This window comes from Balaenoptera borealis (genome assembly GCF_965194805.1).
Source record: "Balaenoptera borealis genome assembly, chromosome: 16".
Lineage (NCBI taxonomy): Eukaryota > Metazoa > Chordata > Mammalia > Artiodactyla > Balaenopteridae > Balaenoptera > Balaenoptera borealis.
Window position 1 is genome coordinate 61,975,904 of NC_138872.1, and position 21,403 is coordinate 61,997,306.

The 21,403-nt window shown below is 36.8% G+C and overlaps 1 protein-coding gene across 1 annotated transcript in view; it reads left to right on the forward strand.

Annotated features, from left to right (window-relative positions):
• Positions 1-21,403, forward strand: part of MRTFB (myocardin related transcription factor B) — a 202,916-nt gene that overhangs the window by 67,855 nt on the left and 113,658 nt on the right. Inside the window, 1 exon segment of the mRNA XM_082359257.1 lies at positions 1,200-1,416. Coding sequence (XP_082215383.1) covers positions 1,263-1,416 — 154 coding nt within the window. The 5' untranslated portion in view covers positions 1,200-1,262.

Here is a 21,403-nt window from a genome sequence, read left to right on the forward strand (position 1 = left end):
AAGCCTGTGCCTAGCAACGAGGACCCAACGCAGCCCAAAATAAATACATACATACATACATACATAAAACCATGAGATATCACTACACACCCATTAAAATAACTAAAATTTTAAAAATTGACCATAATCAAGTGTTGGCAAGGATGTAGAACAAGTAGAATTCTCATTCACTGCTGGTAGGAAAGCACAAGGGCGCAGCCATTTTAGAGGATAGTTTGTTAGTTTCTTTAAAATTAATGCATGCAGCTGCCAAACAATCCAACCACTTCACTCCTAAGTATTTACCCAAGAGAAGTGGAAGCATATATACATATAAATACTCATACAAGAATGTTCATAGCATCTTTATTTGTAATAGTCAAAAGCGGAAAACAACTCAAATGTCCATCAGTAGGTGAATGGATAAACGCACTGTGATGCGGGATGCTGCTAAGCAGGTAGCCTGTCAGGTGCTTTGCCGTCGCATAACACGGACCACCATCCTTCTAGCTTTTGGCTTCCCATAACAGTTTTCTTACTGCCCACTGCTCATCCCCACATAAGCCAATGTCACGTATTTAGGGTTTTTATTGTGTCTTTGGTACTTCTGTTACCAATTTCTATATCAGTCAGAATGGGCCAGGTTATGCTGTGATAGTAAACAACCCCAAATCTCAGTGGCTTAAAATAAACTTTTGTCTCTTTGTTGTGAACTGTATGTCCATTGTGGGTTGGCTGAAAGTTTTGTTCTCTGTTCTCACTCTGAGACCGAGGCTGACAGAGGATTCATTATCTGAAACATTGCTGTTGCTGGGAATGTTGACTTCGTGTAAAGTTGTTTGATTTGTAGGAGTTGAGATAGATTTTTCAAACCAGACTGCTTTTTTATTTTCATCAGCATTAGTTGACTTTTGTCTCATTTTAGGATGCATTAAAATCTTTAAGTAGCGACACCGATAACTATAACTTTCTTTGATCCACAGTATAAAAAATTATACAAAATACCTTTCAACTTTTATTTATCTAGTAAGCACTTTTTTAGACGGGAGGTATATTCCTGTGTGTTAGACAAGGAACCTGAATGCAGAGAGGGTAAACGAATGGCAGTTGCCACATAGCAGTGAAACTGAACTAGAACCCAGGGTTCCCATTTTAATACTGTTGTGCAGATCAGAGAAAAATAAAAGTACCATCTATTTACACATTCTTTATTTTGACAGTCTCTTCAACAGGCCACATTTAAGAGGCGTCTCGTACCCTCTGCTGCCGGTGGCTGGGACACAATGGATCACACAGGGGCACTGGACACCGAGGATGAGTTGGGACCTTTAGCCCATCTTGCTCCAAGTCCTCAAAGTGAAGCCGTTGCCCACGAATTCCAGGAACTCTCCTTGCAGTCCAGTCAGCACCTGCCCCCTCTGAACGAAAGGAAGAATGGTGAGTTCAGCGTGTGTGGTGGGAGCTTACCTCTTTGTGAGCTAAACGTATCCCTCTTTGGTAGTAATTTTTTGGTCCGTTCCATTGGGCAGCCTGTCACGAAGGAGAGAACCTCAGGGGGTGCTGGCTGGTTTTGAGGAACAGGCAGAGTTTCACTTTCTATCCAATTCTTTCATTATTTCCCCAGTAAGTATCTCTGGTAGCAAAGTTATCTTTGGAAATAAGCTTTAGGTTCAACCATTTTAGCACGAGCAGAAGATTTCACGCTAGCATGGTACTGGAAAGCAGCTTCCTATGTTGACTCCAGGGAAAATAGATGGTGGATTTGACTAGATTCTCCTGCCATGTTCCCCATCTCCAATGTGTTGCACCTTAATTTCAGAATTGGCAGAATTTGAACTATCTTAATGATCACTAAGAAAGCAAGAATTTCTTGTTTGAGTATTTTTTGTATTAATGAGTATAGGATATGGCCATATTCTCAATCTTCGGCTGGCTCATACTTGTATACAAAATGAATATCTTCTGTTCATTTGTTATCTATTGAGGAAATTCTCCTGATTAATCAGAAGCATCCCAGAGTCTCCAGAAAACACAGTACTGTCAGTTTTTAACAAAAATGAGTAGAGATAGACGATATACGTCTATTTTTAATACTTAAAACATAAAAACAAAGTATTAAAATTTACAAACACACCAAGCATACATATTACAGGGAAAGAATTAAGAATTTCAGCTGGATTTGCCATGCTTTCCACAGTTCTGATGAGTCTTACAATCCCAAATGTGTTTTTTTTAATTTCAGTTTTAAAAGCCAGAAGAAATAAAACTCTCCCTATAGAGCACTTCCTTACGTATCTTGTTACTTATATTCTGGGTTCTAAGTGTTTCCTGATCCTTTTCAAATAATGGCCTTATCTTATTCAGGAAAATGGATTGAAGACTTATGCTGCTATTCTCAGTTCTTCAGTGCATGTCTTTGGGGTGTACTTGTTCTCCCTTCCAACAAGATATCTGATACTTGTGTCTGATGCTTGTTGGGCACAACCCTTGTGCAGTGCAATTGGTATAAAGCAACATCTTGCTCGGAGCTGTCAAAGCCTTCAGGAGGCTGTGGTTGGCTGGTGATGGCTTTAGAACTTTCCGTCAGTTAGGAGCCTAGCTTCATCTTAGGCAGTGGCTGAGAGAGTATAACCACATTAACCGAAACATGACTAAATTGGTCAGATGTACACAGTATACTTGGACCAGTATAATATTCAAATTATTTCCCTCAAAAAAAAAAGACCAAAATAAGAGTTGAACTGGTATAAAATTGCAATAATATACAGTTGCTCAAGAAAATGGTCATACGTAGCAGAGGAGGGACGTGTAAGGGGAAAGCTTATGCTTTGTGGGGATTTTACTTGATATAGCTTGCCACATTCTCTTGCAAGAATGTTCTTTTGAATATGTATGCCTGAACATAAGGTAAGCCCAAATATGAGGTAGTCTTCCCCTTATAAACTTTTAGAGGGAGGTAGATGAATGGTAAAAATTAGAATTTATTAATTTAGTTACGTGTACGTAATTAAAACCACATATTATGAAGCAGTGCAATAAAATAAAAGGATTGCTTTATCCACACTCATATTTCATAAAATTATCTTGCCCAAACTCTGCCTGTGTATCTGTGTGGTGTTTTTATCAGCAGTAGAAAACCTCTGCATCATCCATCTAGCACTAAAATCCAGGGTGTATCTTCATTTCTGTCTCTATTGTTTGAGTTACAGCAGTTTTTAGATGCATGCACGATCTGACACTGAAGATTTTATGTCTAAACCACAAGTACCATTCACAAAACAGTGGGGCTGTTTTTGGTTTTTTGTGTGTCTTACAGTGTGGTAGTCATAATCACTCATGTTTGATTTGTGATTGGTCATAACATTTTATGAGGCTGTAATTTCTGTTATAGAATTTAATCACCTTTTTTTTTTTTTGAATAGGTAATACATTTATCTGGCTTGAAATGTAGAGGGTACTAATGGGTACATAGTGAAAAGTAGGTCACCCTCCCAGTCTTGTCCCTCAGCTACCCAGTTACTTCTCCAGAATTAACTACTCTTACTTGTGTCCTTTCTGAGAGAACAGTATTTGACTACTTTTTTAGTTTAATTTGTTTTTTGAATTTTATTTAATTTATTTTTTTATGCAGCAGGTTCTTATTAGTTATCTGTTTTATACATATTAGTGTATATATGTCAATCCCACTCTCCCAATTCATCCCACCACCACCATCCCCCCTCCACTTCCCCCCTTGGTGTCCATACGTTAGTTCTCTACATCTGTGTCTCTATTTCTGACCTGCAAACCGGTTCATCTGTACCATTTTTCTAGGTTCCATATATATGCGTTAATATATGATATTTATTTTTCTCTTTCTGACTTGCTTCACTCTGTACGACAGTCTCTAGATCCATCCACGTCTCTACAAATGACCCAATTTCGTTCCTTTTTATGGCTGAGTAATATTCCATTGTATATATGTACCACATCTTCTTTATCCATTCATCTGTCGATGGGCATTTAGGTTGCTTCCATGACCTGGCTATTGTAAATAGTGCTGCAATGAACATTGGGGTGAATGTGTCTTTTTGAATTATGGTTTTCTCTGGTTATATGCCCAGTAGTAGGTTTGCTGGGTCATATGGTAATTCTATTTTTAGTTTTTTAAGGAAATTCTATACTGTTAACCTTATGGGAGTTCCCTTTTATGTTATTTGTCGTTTTTCCCTTGTTGCTTTCAATAATTTTTCTTTGTCTTTAATTTTTGCCACTTTGATTACTACGTGTCCCGGCGTGTTTCTCCTTGGGTTTATCCTGTATGGGACTCTCTGCGCTTCCTGGACTTGGGTGGCTGTTTTCTTTCCCACGTTAGGGAAGTTTTCGACTCTAATCTCTTCAAATATTTTCTCGGGTCCTTTCTCTCTCTCTTCTCCTTCTGGGACCCCTATAATGCAAATGTTGTTGCGTTTAATGTTGTCCCAGAGGTCTCTTAGGCTGTCTTCATTTCTTTTCATTCTTCTTTCTTTATTCTGTTCCGCAGCAGTGAATTCCACCATTCTGTCTTCCAGGTCACTTATCCATTCTTCTGCCTCAGTTATTCTGCTATTGATTCCTTCTAGTGTACTTTTCATTTCACTTATTGTATTGTTCATCCCTGTTTGTTTGTTCTTTAATTCTTCTAGGTGTTTGTTCTTTAATTCTTCTAGGTCTTTGTTAAACATTTCTTGCATCTTCTCCATCTTTGCCTCCATTCTATTCCCGAGGTCCTGGATCATCTTCACTATCATTGTTCTGAATTCTTTTTCTGGAAGGTTGCCTATCTCCACTTCATTTAGTTGTTTTTCTGGGGTTTTATCTTGTTCCTTCATCTGGTGCAAAGTCCTCTGCCTTTTCATTTTGTCTGTCTTTCTGTGAAGTGGTTTTCCTTCCATAGGCTGCAGAATTGTAGTTCTTCTTGCTTCTGCTATCTGCCCTCTTGACTACTTTTTTAAAAGCAGTGTTTCAAAATCTTCTTTGTAACAACATCCAATGCTTTTAATTTTAAGGTTACCATCTGGGAATAATTAATGTGTTGGTTCTTTTCTTCCTTTTTTTTCTCCCCCTTGTTTCTATTAAGACGTTTCTATAAACATCCTAAAACTAGCTTCGAGTGAGGTTGATTTTTAAGCTAATGCATTTTCCTCAAGTACTTTTTTGTTCAATATTAAGTAAACGAAAGAGCATCTCATGATACGAGTTACTGTGTAAGGACTCAAATATGAGACAATCTCCTCTTTTCTAATTAGTGACTTCAGGAAGTTAAAAACCTTACCTTATATTCAGGCATATTACACTTTAATTTCAGGCTTATGATATGTTAGCCTAATTTGCGTATACAATCCAAGGCGTAAATGGAATTGTACAGCTATCAGAAATCTAGGTTTTTGATACAGGAATGTGAGCAGAGTAGAAAGAACCACATCAAGCCATCTATAGATGGAAGAACCATAACTTTCTTACCTTAGTGATTTTTTAATGTTTATTCTTCATCTTTCCAGGTCTTCTTAATGCCATGTTTAAATCATATCGTGTACAAGAAGTAGATGTTAGCCTCAAAATTAATTAGCACAAAGTACTGTTTAGATATTATGAAATAATTGAACATAGATAGTTTCTTGGTGATTGTGTTTTATTGTTGTTGCTAAGCCTTTGAATTTCACTTGTTAGAATTACTTTCTTTTGGGAAGGAAATGAAGATATTTCAATTTGGGATTGGTGTATAGAAGGATTATATCACCAAATAGTTTATAATTAAACTTCACAAGGAAAATGAAGTTGATATTTAAGTACAGTAACAATTCTAGGATCTTCCCTTATTTTTGGTTAATACTTCTATTGGCAGTGGTAGTGGAGTGACAGAATATTCCCACTACTGGAGTAAATAAGAAAGATGTTTAGTAAAGATAAGCTAGGGCTTTCCTTTTACCCCTGAACGTGGCCAAAATATTTCTATAGTTAGTGGCACCTCAGTAGTAAGGCAACCATTTAGGCAATGGACTCTTCCCAACAAGATAGTCCTTCATAAAGGAAAGTGGGTGTACTTTTACTAAATAATGTACCTTTACTAAAACAACGCATACACAGGAAAATTGAGCTTTGTTTTGACATTTTATGCACGGAATAGATCCATTTTCATGTTTCAGCATTAACATTTTCAGTATTAACACTGGGAATAAAAGGGAAATCAGTCAAAGGGAGAGTTAGTCCTTTTATTGTTTAAAAAGGAAAAGCTCAGGTGCTATAAGGTGAATATAACTTTATAAAAGTAGGGAAAGGCAAAGTAGATGGAAACAACATACCTGAAAGAGCTACAGCTCTTTGTGCCCATACTTAGATGAGACCATGAGGAAGAAACTTTTCATTCATGAGGTCATTTGCAAGACTGATAATTAAGTATGCTGGTTGGCGAACTTAAGCTTTTAGGTCATTGCCAGCATTATCACAGAGTAAGCCAATAAGTTGACATAGATTCTCTCTTTATGAAACAGTTCGGTATTTTAATACTTTTTTGCACATCTCTGAAGATGAGGCTCGTCATATTAACATGGCCACGGACATACCACAGGCTAGCTGTTAGTAGTATCATGTAGGTGGAAAATGAGTATCTGCCACCTTTCTCTTCCTGTATTAGCAGGCTTTTTGAAGCTATATGTATTATGAAATAGTGTGTTTTAGGCCTCCATAAAGAGGAGAGACTTGTTATTCATATTTTAAACTTCGGTATCATTGGTTACTGCACTTGTTAGGTTTTTGAGCTTATAGTCCCATCTTGAAAACTTTTTTAAAGATTTTCCATCTGTTAAATGGGTCACTGAACAGTTTTAGACTTCTCTTGTTCTGTTCCAGGTGACCACTTACTAGAGAGAAAATAATGTATTCCAAAGTTTGTTGCACACAAGGGAATCAAGGCGGCTCTTTGCATTGGATTCAGTACAGGTATTAATATATTGGCAAACAGTCAGATGAACTTTGCCTGGCCATGGAGCCCAGCCAAAGGAAACTGCTCGCCTTGTACCATAGTAAATAAATTGTATGTGTTTGCAGCTGGTCTTTTTTTGGGGTTTTACTTTGAAAACATTTACCCACACCTCATTAACCTGTTAGACTTACTGTCAGTCTAGGTGTTGGGAATAGTACAATGGTGTTGAGCATTTGTCTTGAGTAAAACCCTGTTCCTTAGAATGTACATGCGCTAATATGGACTAATAGAGGTTGGTGAGGGAAAGAGAGGATAGTTCTATTTTTCTCTGGAGCAAACAGCCAGACATGAAATTCTCATAGTGTCATAAATGGGAAGGAAATAAATAGATGCTAAATAGCCAAGACGTGGAACTGTGGGATTCTTGCTTTCCCTTTCTGTAACTGAACGTAATAGAAATGAATACTTTTATGTAAAATTGTCTTGTCATTGGCTTTATTATTAACGTATTTAGGTTCTTGAATATTTAAAATAATTCTCAAGGATATTAATAAACATTCTGATACATTTAGACAGTTTCTTTTCCTGCTCTCAGGAGTTACTGAGGAGTACTTAGACTGAGAAGAGAAATATATACTCCTTGACTGTAATTTTCCTTAGTTTCTAATACATTTTTTAAATAAGGCTTTAGGACTTATACTAAACACAATTAAACGTTTAAAGTTAGCTATGAATTTCCTGGCAGCTGCAAATGAATTTCTTGATTAATTGTGCCAGCTCTCATACTTTTTGTTTGTGACAGCTTCTTTAACCCTTCAAAATGAAAAGGAAGCCATGTAAGTAGCTTAAGGGTGAGGTACTCTCTTTCACAGTGGTCTTTATAAAGTCTCCTATTAAATAGCATGTTTTGTTTCACAGTGTAAATAAGCACCTGTAACCCTGTCCACGTTCTTTTTTCTACTATCGGTTTCTTATTTCGATAGTTTTGCTGTTACTGAGAATTTCATTTGCTTCAGTGCATTGCTGGACACACCCAGGCAGTGTGTATGTGGACAGAGGGAAGGCGGGGGCTGGGCATGAACTCACAGCCTCTCCCATTTGTAGCCGGCAGTGTCAGAACACTGACTTAGGAGTGCTTTAACTTTTGCTGAGGGGGTGCGTGAAGCTTATAACAGTTTCAGAAGTGCATCAGCAAGACCATAGGCCCCAGTTATAGCACCCTTGAAGCCTCATTTTGAGTTATTTATCCAGTCTTTAAATTGTGTCCTCTTGCAAAAATGCCCTTGGAGCGTCAGCAATTAACATTTATTTAAAGTAAGATTTAGAACATAATGGTAATTAGCAGTTTAATCCAGCATGAGACCTCATCATATTAAACTTACAAAAATGTTTACCTAAAATTTTTACAAGACTTTTTTAGAGTTACTAGAGTCATAGAAATACTTTTTTTTGTATAGATTGATGTAGTTTTCATAAAACTAGAGACCACCATGTGATGTATATTTGGCACTGGACCAGTGAATAAACTGAAACTAATTTATTAAGAAACAGTCTTTCCTGTTCCTCAGCAAGCAATTTTTAAAATAACATATGTGATATAAATGCTTAGTTAGTAAATATTACTCAACTATAACCCCTTAGCTACTTAGGCCCTTCAAGGCTATTTGGAATTGAATAGTTAGTTTATAATCAGACCTTGTCCTGGGCCAGGATACTTTGTAAAATTAAGTCAGGGCTCTTCTTACTTATGTCTGCCTCTAACCCAACTACGGTGACCTCTTCTAGCTACAAAGGAAGAGAAAGGGTTGATATGGGACACCTGCTCTCTACCATAACTCTATAAAAACCTGATAAATACACAGAGTGTACTGAAAAAAAAGTGACCCATGATTTTTTCTTTGTTATTTTAAGACATCAGTGATAAAGTACTACTGTGACAGAAAGCAAAAGGACAAATATGTTGGAGTTACAAATGAACTGGAATTTTCTCTTTGGTTTATAGTTAATAATCACCCAAATTAATTAACAAATATCATACCCAATGTTTTTCTAACTCCTTTAAATTAATCCATACTGCTGGCTACCCTCACCTGCTGCCCTCACTATTATTAACAGGAAGTATAGTCTTTTGGGAGTCAGGACTCCAGTCTCCTCTGCTGACTCAGTCTGTGAGCATGGGTAAGTCTCGAGCTCTCTGTGTCACGGTTATGCCCATTGTAATATACGTATGGTAGCTTTCAGCCCATGTGTCTTTCTCTGGCTGCCCTTTCTCATTACATCATGTGTTCTTATAGCTCATTATCACTTTTGCCTTGTACTATTCATTGGGCAGCAGAAACAGAAAGAATGGAAGATAACTTCCATCTCAGTTAACGGATGGAATTTTCCATAGATATGAATTAATGTCGCTGTTTAATACGTTCCTCACAGATGTATTATTAAACATACATGCCAGCTCTCTCAATTAGTCAGAATTTCCCCCCCATATTTAAAAGTAAAAAGAAATTGACTCAATTTGTGTTATCCTCAAAAAAATATATCTAACTTAGAATACGCAATATCTTTCTGTTCGTGGTTTTCAAGGGTTGGCAGGTATGTGTTAACTTTTATAACAGGATCAGACTCAGTTAAAAGACACTATTTTAACTTTTTTTTTTTAATCCTAAATTATTCATGTCCTTTTCTGGTTGTTTATGTTGTTTTCATTAAGAAAATGCTAATAGTTGGGTATCTGTTTCACCAACTTAAATTTTTGATGTGTGACCTCTATGTTTAGTAAAGATAGAACAAGAAAAGCAAAAAGTCTGATTCACAACTTGCCTTTGGTTCTTGTAGGTTAAGTTTAAAAACTGACAAACGTTAGAATTTGTCAGCACTCTCTGCAGATTTCAGATTCATAGCTACAAAATAGGAGATGCTCTTTGACAATCCCTGTTCCCGACATAGAAGTTAAGAAATATATCGATTAGAGTACTTGATCAGACAGCCATCATGTACTATGTAAAAGAAAAGTTTACCATATCAGAATGCTCAGCTTTCCCAAAGTTTTAAAAGAAATCAGTATTTCAAGAGTGGAAATGGGTTTACTTTTTATTATTAGAAAACATTTACTGAATGATCATTGTGTCTCTTACCCTAACTAATTCTTAGATCTTATACCTCTAGTACAGTGTTGGCAGTTCAAAATGTAAGATATTCTCATAAAATTGTTGGATGCATAGATCTTTGAAAGTAATTCTCTCAACTAAAGAAAATTAATTTAGAGATGGTTCTCCCAGATAACTGGGAGGAAGAAGAACCTAATTGTAAAGAAAGTGAGTGCAGAGACAAGCCTAGAACCTGCTCCGTGGCACTAGACGTGTGGTGTGAGGCCACACAAGCCTGTGTCTGTCATCTGTAAATAGGGGTCACGCTAGATGTACCTCCTAGGTTATTGGGAGGCTTAAATGAAATAAAGCGCTGATGGTAACTACATGTACATGACACAGCGTAAGTACTCAGTGGATGCCATAGGCACCCAGCCCTGCATGCTTGATGTAAAATACCATGAAATAGGCAGTGGTTAAGTATGCACAGTGGTTAAGGACACCAACTCTGGAGCCGTCCCATCTGGCTCTACCATTACTAGTTATGTGAACTTAGACAAATTAGTCGTCCTCTCTGCCTCAGTTTCCTCCTCTGCAAAACGTGGATCATATAGTACCTGCTTCATGGGGGTTGTTGTGAAGATTAAATGAGTTCATATAAATCAAGTATTTAGAACAATGAGGGCATATAATTAGCAGTTTATAATTATTTGTTATATATATTTTGAGAATTCAATATTTAAATTAATACTTAGCGAATATAGTTTTTCAGGGTTCCATCGTGGTGTTTTATACCTTAATGTTTCTTTCAATAGTCCCAGTAATTTTTGCCCCCATTTCCACAAGTATTTCTTTTTAAAAACGTCAAAATGACATGCAGTTTTTTAATGTCTCGCCATGGACCTACATAACATTTGAAGAGCACTTACCCTATGGGAGCTGAGAGGGCAAATGTAGTAGGCACGGATTTCCCATGAAGTTTGTCTCTCTTGTTGGTACTGCCAGTTCCCACAATCCTAGCATTCCCTGGGCATCAGTCAGTGTCTACAAGGAATGATTTTCAAATATTAAAGCATGTGAAAAGACAAACAGGCCAAAACTCAGAGCTCTCTAGGGACTATGACCTCCAAAACAGACTCTGTTCTGACATTTTCACAGGCCGCTTGAAGGAATTCCAGCAGGGTCATTCCATTTGGTAAACTCCTAAACAAACCCTCTGTCATCAAGGACTGATTTATAGATTTTTCTCCTTATGTACTTGTTCTGAAGAGATTAAGATAGTAGATATGGTTGCTGAGACTCTTTTAAGGCATCTGATGTATATGATAAGTACTATACAGAAGACTTCTGGTATTTTGAAGTAATAAAACAGTTATTTGTTATGTTTAAAGAGACTTCTTGCTCTGAGTCGTCTTTTAAATTTTTTTCTTTTTTGTTTTGATTCCAGGAAATCTATGCCATAATCACATCTCTAAACTAAAATTCTTTCATTTATGAACCCAATTATTTAACAAATTCATTAAAATCAGAAACGACCTTTTAAAAAACAAATATACATATTAAAATATGTACATGTATATGATGACTTGTTTCACAGTGACCTTTGGAATGTGTGAAAACAGAAACAGATCTAGTGTTGTAGAATATTCTGTGATATCTTGCTGTGATGACAGTTGTTCATATGATGCTTTAAGGTCATGGGGTGGGGGGGCAGATCTATAAATTGATTTTCAATTAATCTGAATTCTCAAAATATTTTGTATATTATTATACATTTCTTTAAAAAAGAATATAATGTTAAAAATAAATGAGAAGGGCAGAACCCAGGAGATTTGAAGGCTGGACAACTTAAGGAAATGGGTAATTAGGGTTATTTGGTTTATAGTTGGCCTTAAATGCTGTATAGCCTCATGGTTATCCCAGTCTGAAGTCTGAGTGGCATGTATGAAATTCCAGGGATGAGCAGCATTCCACATTTGAAGGATCAGGTTTATTGGGGGATTTTGTATGGTTTGTTTCCTTCTGTGCATGTTTCTTTTCAGTGAGTTAATCCTTTGGATGAATGTACAAAGTTTTAACTATTAAATAAAAGAATTGTACACAGTCAAAAATTTCTTATGATTTGATATCTGATTCTGTCATAGGATTGTAATACGTTTTGAACAGATTTTTAATTTTTTAATTTATTTATTTATTTTTGGCTGTGTTGGGTCTTCGTTTCTGTGCGAGGGCTTTCTCTAGTTGCAGCAAGCGGGGGCCACTCTTCATCGCGGTGTGCGGGCCTCTCACTATCGCGGCCTCTCTTGTTGGGAGCACAGGCTCCAGACGCGCAGGCTCAGTAGTTGTGGCGCACAGGCCCAGTTGCTCCGCGGCATGTGGGATCTTCCCGGACCAGGGCTCGAACCCATGTCCCCAGCATTGGCAGGCAGATTCTCAACCACTGCGCCACCAGGGAAGCCCTGAACAAATTTTAAAAAGAAACACAGGAAGTAAATTAATATATGATCTCAACCAAGCCTCTTAAAATTAGTAGTAAAAAGAAAACTTATTTTATTACATTTTAGTAACCTGTCACAAACCCAGGATGTTTAAGAGGTCTCCTTAGTGGGAATTCCCTGATGGTCCAGTGGTTAGGACTCTGCGCTTCCACTGCTGGGGGCCCAGGTTCGATCCCTGGTTGGGGAACTAAGATCCCGCAAGCCACATGGGGTGGCAAAAAAAAAAAAAAAGAGGTCTTCTTAGTAAAATGGAAATGAAAATGAAATAGAAAGTTGGTTAGTAATTGATCATGAATAGTTATTGAATGTACTAAAGAATTTTGTGGCTCTTGAGGTATAAAATATATATGATGAAAAAGATACATATGCTTTTAGGAGAACGTAGTACTTTTCTAATACGTTTTTCAAACGTAGATTTTTCTATCGCTCACTATTTCTGTGAAATAGTCTCTTTTTCAAAGAAAGGGAATTTGGTTAAATAACTTGCTAATAAAGTAGTGAAATCTCTAGTTGTGTAATTGTGTGCTTGTTTTGTTTATTTGTGCATAGAAGTGGAGAAGCTGCTTGCTTGACTGCTTTCTCCACCCCCAACTGAAACAAATGCATACACCTTCAAAAATTTGAAGATTTTATTTGGACACCCAAGTATTTTAATTTGGAGGATTTTCCAAAGAAAGGAATTTAAATTTACTCCCATCAGATCAAATTAGGATTGAAAAAATTGAAATTTAAAGAAATCCAAGAACTTAGTCCTAAACTCTGAATTTCAGAGTCCAGGGGCTTTAGACAATACTTTGGTTTTTGTTTTTATCACCTGTTACACTGAAACTATTTAAAGTATACTCTCTCATAAAAATGTATTACATTTCTTAAATGACCGTGAAATTTTATATACCATTGATAGTGGAATGTTATGTAAATTCAATTAGGTCCAGTTGGTTTATAAGGTTGTTCAAGTCTTGTATAACCCTTACTGGTTTTTTTTTTTTTTACCTGTTTTATCAACTACTCAGAGAGATATCTCCTGTTGTGGATTTGTTTGTTTCTCCTTTCAGTATTGTTTTTGCTTCATGTATTTTGAGCCTCTCTTATGTGTTCTTGATGAATTGATCCCTTTACATTGTGAAATGTCCTTCCATTCTTGGTAATGACCCACTCCTAAAGTCTACTTTGTTGATATTAATGTAGCCCCTCTAAGTTTCTTATGTTTAGCATTGCATGATATAGTCTTCCCCAGCTTTTACCTTTAACCCATCTGTACCTTTATATTAAAAGTACATTTCTCATGGACAGCATAGAGCTGGATTTTTCTTGTTTTACTCTAGTCTGACAATCTCTGTCTTTCAGTTGCGATGTTTAGATCATTTACATTTAAGGTAATTATTGATATGTCTGGTATATTAGTTACCTATTGCTGTGTAACAAACTACTTCATACCTTAGCAGCTTAACACAGGATGCATTTATCATCTGACAGTTTCTGTGGATCAGGAATTCAGGAGCAACTTAACTTGGTACCTCTGCCTCACAAGCCTGCAAGGCTCAGGTTTCATTTGAAGGTTCAACTGAGGAATGTTCCATTTCTAACCTTAGTTAAATTGTTCTTGGCAAGATTCAGTACTTTGAGGGCTGTTGGACTGAGGGCCTCAGTTACTTGCTGGCTGTTGGCTGGAGGCTGTGCTCAGTTCCTTGCCATGTGGGCCTCTCCAACATGGCAGCTTACTTTATCAAAGGCAGTAAGAGAGAACAATGCTAGCAAGACAAAATTTTTGCAACATTTCCTTAACATTGTCCTATTCTATTGATTAGAAGCAAATTGCTCAAGGGGAGAGGATTATTCAAGGCCATAAGCATCAGAAGGCTGGGATCACTGGGGAATGTCTTAGAGGCTACCTACCACAGTTGAGTTTAAATCTATCATTTTGTTGTATGTCATGTTTGTCCATTCTGTTCTCTGTTCCTTTATTTCTCTCTTCTTGCCTGTTTTGTTTTTTTGTTTTTTCTTTTTTTTTAGTATTTCATTATTGTTTTTACATCTCATTAGCTATGCTTCTTTTTTTTCTGGTGTTTACTGATCTTTTCTAATGCAAGTGTAATATGCTGCTAATGCAATCCAATAAAATGTTTATCTTAGATATTTTTATCTCTAGCTCTTTTTACATTGTCCATTTCTCTTTTCATTATATTTATGTTTTCCTTTAAATACTTGCACATAGTTATAATAGGTGTTAATAGTTCCTTTTTTTCTGTCATTCCTGGGTCTGTTTTTATTGACAAAATGTTTCTACTATTAAAGACATTTTCCTGCCTCTTGACAAGTAGTCTCATATTTTTTTTGTTGGAGATAACATTATGAATGTTACATTGCTGAGTGGCTGGATTTTGTCTTTGTTGTCTTCCTAAGTGTTAGGCTTTGGTTTGGTAAGAGTGCTGGACTTTTGGATCACCCACAAGGCCTTTTTAAAGCTTTGTTAGGAAAAATCTAGGGTCGCATTCATTGCACAGATGGTACCTTAACTACTAGGGCTTGAACCCCTTTGGAATCTTACTGAATGCCCTACTAGGTGCTCAGGGAGGACTTTTCACTATGGCTGATTGGAGCGCAAACATTCCCAAACCTTGTGTGCACTTTGGGAATCGTTCAGTACAGTTTCCTGGTCGTTTCTTGCCCAGCCTTATGAAATTTTACTTTGTAGACTTATAGCTTAGTGCTCAGCAAAGACTCAGAGGCACCCTTATGCAGACTGCTGGAGCTCCTTTTCTACACTCAACTTCTAGCTGCCGTAGCCTCCCTAAGCTCTCATCTCTGTCTCAATTCAGTGAGTCTGTTTGAGTTACAGTCTAGATATTGCCTCCAGACAGAAAGCTAGGGCGGTTGTAAGGCTCATCTCATTTGTTTCCCTACTTTTTTTTTTTTTTAAAACATCTTTATTAGAGTATAATTTCTTTACAGTGGTGTGTTAGTTTCTGCTTTATAACAAAGTGAATCAGCTATACATACGCATATATCCCTATATCTCCTCCTTCTTGCGCCTCCCTCCCACCTTCCCTATCCCACCCCTCTAGGTGGTCACAAAGCACTGAGCTTATCTCCCTGTGCTATGCGGCTGCTTCCCACTAGCTATCTGTTTTACATTTGGTAGTGTGTATGTGTCCATGCCACTCTCTCACTTCGTCCCAGCTTACCCTTCCCCGTCCCTGTTTCCCTGCTCTTAAGGGTCACAGTCCTGTGTTGCCTGCTTCCCAATGTAGGAAAGCAATTGTTTCGTGTATTTTGTCCAGTTTTCCAGTTTCTTATAGTGACAGGTTAAGAGCAGTCCTGTTATTCCATAACAGCTGAAAACGGGAGTTGGGATTGGGATTTTAACACAAGGCCTGTGCTTTTCCCCTGAAGCATGCTTCCTCTCTGTATACAGGTGACTTAGCTTTCTGACTAGACTACAGCAGCAGTGTCATTTTAACTTTGGGATCCACCTAAATATTCAGACCTTGCTGGGCACACCAAGGTGCTCCTGGCTATTTGATCAGTGAATGAATGAAACCAAATTTTTGGTTAAAGACTAAGGCTGATAGTTATGGTTGGTTCTCGTGGCAAGTAGCTTTCCAGCTTCTGCTCTTGGCACAGAATGGTCAGCAAGATTGTCATAAAAGATAACATGTTAGACCTTAGATCACTTGGAGCCAGTGACATAGTTAGTTATTCATTTGGTTCAAAAACTTATCTTTTTACATGCACCCCAGGGTTCATAGCAGCATTATTTACAATAGCAAAGATATGAAAGCGACCTAAGTGTCCATCAACAGATGAATGGGTAAAGAAGATGTATACACACACACACACACACACACACACACACACACACACACAATGAAATACTACTCAGCCACAAAAAAGAATGAAGTTTTGCCATTTGTACAAACATGGATGGACCTGGAGGGTATTATGCTGAGTGAGATAAGTCAGACAGAGAAAGACAAAGACTGTATGTTATCACTTATATGTGGAATCTAACAGATAAACTAGTGAATATAACAAAAAGAAACAGACTCACAGATAGAGAGAACAAACTAGTGGTTATCAGTGGGGAGAAGAAAGTGGGGAGGGGCAAGATAGGGGTAGGAGAGTAAGTTACAGACTACTACGTGTAAAATAAATAAGCTACAAGGATATACTGGACAGCACAGGGATATAGCCAATATTTTATGAAAACTATAAATGGAGTATAATCTATAAAAATTTTGAATCACTGTGTTATACACCTGAAAACTAATATAATGTTGTAAATCAACTGTACCTCAATTTAAAAAAAGAGTTATTAAAAAAACTTGGAGCCTCAAGGAGAAAAGTTTTCATTGGTTGGCAGAATTCATTCTTCATATTATTTTCTCTTTATAATATTGAAATTAAGAAAAATTCTCTTCTCCTCGGTATTTGAATTTTATCCAACTTGGCAAAATGCTATATAATGGGGAATATCATAGTGATTTGATGGCTCACGATTATATAGATATTGGAGGGGTTCTACTTAGAGCCGAGCAAATGTCAAGTTGAATCTTCACAACACGTCACAGATCCTCATCCTTTGTTGACGAACAGAGCTTCAAATGAGACTTGATGTTGATAAAGAGTTTTATCATGGTGGTAAATGGTGTAATAGAAATAAAGTAGACTATCACTGAGGTCATCTGGGAATCATAGAAACGCAATTTGATGAAACTCTCTGTAGTCCTGCTTCCCGTAGTCCATACTTGCTCCTTTACCCTTGGGCTCAGTGGCTGAAGGCTCCCACCTCGGTTCACAGGGCCACCCTCGCTGCCCGTCTGTGCCCTTGTGTGACTGTCTCAGTCACTGGGAAGCCTGAGTGGGTTAGGAGACAGAGAACAGATGGGAGTCGCTGGTAGTGGGTGGAGTGAATGAGGCTGAAGTGTCAAAGCTGGCCCCAGAGACCCAGAAGGACAAGGCCTGGAGCAGGTGTGCAGCCCCATTGAAGAGCTGTCAGGGTTGGTTCTCACTCTTACTTGGTCCAGGTGACCTGTTGATTATAACAGATAGAAACCAAATAAATAAGATACTACTGAATAACTGAAAAGTAAAAAGACTGATTATTTTTTTGAAAATTAGAATCATCAATATATACTCATATGGTATACTTTAGAATATACTATATTTGGTTTTTTATCAAATGTTTCATATATGCAATTCCATTTTCTTGTCCCAAATGTTTGAAAACGTAATTATTTGAATTAATGTGTTAAGTGGTTTAAACATACTAACACAGAACTTTTTCCAATAGAATTTTTATTTTTAAGCTGTACACTTTATATAAAGTGCTGTTCCCTACCTTTGCTTTTTTAAGAAATATAATCATGTAGATTAAATACCTAACACTTATAATCTGACCTTCTTAGTACCCTGTGTCTTCTCAGGAAAACAAAACACTTTTTTTCTCACTCCCTTTTATGATATAACCAATCAGCGCATAGTTTTTTAATCCACCTACACCCAGGGCACTGTATGTGTTCTTCCATGTGTTTCTGCACTTCTCTTCATTCTTCCCCCTTGCTCACACAGTGGGCCTGGAACCCAAATTGGTAAATAGCCAAGTTAAAGTACTAAATTCTGCCAGTGAAGAGAGGTTTTCTTCCCTGAATAGGTAAAGACATTTTACTTTATGAGGTAGGTTTTAATTGTTCCCATCTTACAGAACCTGTAAACTGAGGGTCAGAGGGATTAAATAATGCAAAGATACGCAGCTGAAAAGGAGTAAAATTGTAAAGATGGAGTTGGCTCTAAGGCCTAGGGTTATAAAGACCACTATTACAATAGGAAAGATAAGTTTTATTTGGAAGAAAGACAGAAGTATTTTTAAGGTAAACTATTGCTTTTAACTTTCATATAAAGAAAATAGTTACAAAAGGTATGCATGTAACCACATATAAAGCTAAAATTTTAAATGTTTAAGATTTTACTTGAACAGGATAGTTTTACCTAAAAAACTTGTTGAAGATTAAGACATTCTACAGTCACCATCAATCTCATTGAATCTGTCAGGATCACCTCCTGTTTCAACTCAACCAGCATGTATAATGGGTGCTGTAGAAAGTTTCTTCATGTGGACGTTCATACAAATAAAGAAAAACTCAGGCATGTTCAGTATTTCCCTCTCACGTCATATTTCACTTTATACCCGTCTCAGACATTGCCACGTGAGGAAGAATGACTTTAGCAACACGCACCTTGATAGTTTAGAACAGAGAACTCTAGTCAATTTTGTGTCTCTCTACATTCTAGCCTAGTACCTTTGAAGGTACTCAGCTAAATGAATAAGGAAAATTTAAAAATTCCTCTAGTGGAAGATATCCACGTAGTCATTTTGTCCTTTTTAATCTTTTAAATATATTTTCGGATTTGCTAGTAAAATTGAGAACCTAATAATAGATCATCCTGTTAATGGCAATTCATTTCATATTAAAGTATTTGACATTAAAAGATTAAAAGAAAGATCTACTTGCTATAAATCACTTGTATCTTTTCTATGGAAAAATATAAATGGACATTTTTTCTCTTCTAGTTTCCTAAATAGGGTAGCAATCTTTTTATGTGTTCTTTTTAACTCCTGGACTTAGAGCAGTTTATTAACTTTTTATTTAAGAACCATTTACTAGTAAGTTGTAGGCGTATTTAAATACGGCAGCATGCATCTTCTAAGAATAAATACATTCTCACTTTGCCAAAATGCAGTTATCACCCTCACAAAAATTAACATTGGTACAAAAGTATATTTACTATATAGCCCATGTTCATACTTCCCCACTTTCCCCAATAATGTTCTTCATTGTTTTTTTAAAAAACAGGATCTAATCAAGTATCATTTATTGCATTTAGTTGTCATCTCCCTTTAATCTCCTCTAATCTAAAATAGTTCCCCTACTTTTTTTTAAAAAAGACTTTATTTTTTTCAAAGCAGTTTCACATTTGTAACAATTGAGAGGAAGGTGCAGAGATTTCCCGTATACCCATAACCCCGCCACATGCATAGCCTCCCCTAAGTGTACCCAGAGTGGTACATTTTTACGAAGGTTTAACGTATGCTGACATCAGAGTCACCCGAAGTCCATAGTTAACCTTGGGGTTCACTGTTGGTGTTGTATATTCTGTGTGTTTAGACAAATATATGATGACACGTATCCATCATTATAGTATCATATAGTTTCACTGCCCTAAAAGTCCTCTGTACTGTGCCTGTTCATCTCTTCTTTCTCTGTCCCCCCTCCCCGAACATAGTCTCTATAGTTTTGTCTTTTCCAGAATGCCATGTGATTGGAATCATACAATATTTCACACTGGCTTCTTTCACTTGGTAATATGCATTTAAATTTTCTCCATGTCTTTTCATGGCTTGATAGCCATTTCTTTTTAGCACTGAATAATATTCCATTGTCTGAATGTACCACAGTTTCTTTATCCAGTCACCTAGTGAAGGACATCTCGGTTGCTTCCAAGTTTTGGCAGTTATGGAGAAAGCTGCTATAAACATTTGTGTGTAGGTTTTTGTATAGACATAAGTTTTCAGCTCCTCTGGGTAAATACCAAGGAGCGTGATCGCTGGATTGTATGGTAAGAGTATGTTTCGTTTTGTAAGAAACTATCTTCCGAAGTGGCTGCACCATTTTGTATTCACAACCACTTTCTTTTTTTTTTTTTTTTTTTTAAATCTTTCGTTTGACATTTTTGGGGAGTCCAGGCCAGTTATTTTGCAAAATGACCCTCAGTTTGGATTTGTCTGTTTGGGTCCTTGTGCTCAGTCCAGGTTAAACATTTTGGTGGGAATATTACACAGGTGACATTGTGTACTTGTTGGATCCCATCAGGACGTACATGACAGTTCCATTATTGGTGATATTCAGTTTGATCACTTGGTTAAGGTAGTGTTCCCCTTCAACTCCTATTTCTATGTAAATATACCCTGTCCTCTTTGTAATTAAGAATTAATTATAAAGTAATGTGTGAGATAGTATTTTGAGACTATCTGACTATTCTGTTTCCCAGCCGTCTTCCATCCATGGTTTTGATGATCATTCTTGCCTAAGTTATTATAAAGATACTTGAAATGGATGTTTCTCTAACATTCCTTCTTTCTATTAGCTGGCATTTTTCTGGAAATACGAACCTTTTTTAAGGGAAGTATCTCTATGGACTTATAGATTTATTTTTTGAAATTGGAAAGGTACAATCCACTACTATCATCATTTTTGATACACAAATTGCCCAAATTTGGCTAAAAAAGAGCCTGGCTTTTGTATCTCTTTGACTTATCCCCCTTAATTTTTGAGCACTTACCTACTTTCTGGCCCAGGATATTTCAGGATCTCCTTATACTTTTCATTGCCTGAAATGAGCCCTTTTTCTAAGATCCCTGGTTCCTTTTAGTGAGGAAATCAAGATCTGAGAGCTAGGCATACTTCTTGTTAACTTGGCTGTCATTGCTTCTAGCCCTTTTCAATAGACAGAGCTAGGAAATTTTTTTAAAATTATGAATCCAGCCAGGAATAGCCATATAGTCTTGAAAAAGATGAATAAAACCAGAGGATTTATATTACCAAATATCAAGGCCTACTATAACACTATAGTATAACAGTTGAGACAGATAAACAGCCTGACCAATAGAACAGAATAGAGAAATCAGACAATATTCTGTCACCTGATTCATTACAAAGGTGACCTGTACAGGCAGTGAGGAAAAGATGGTCTTTTTAAATAAATGCTTCTGGGTTAGTTAAATACCCAGTGGAAAGAAATTTACCTGCAATTTATACCATAAACAGAAAAAAATCAACTCTGAAAGGTAAAGAAAGCTTTTGGGGGAAAACATCTCCATAACCTTGGGGTGAACAAAAAGT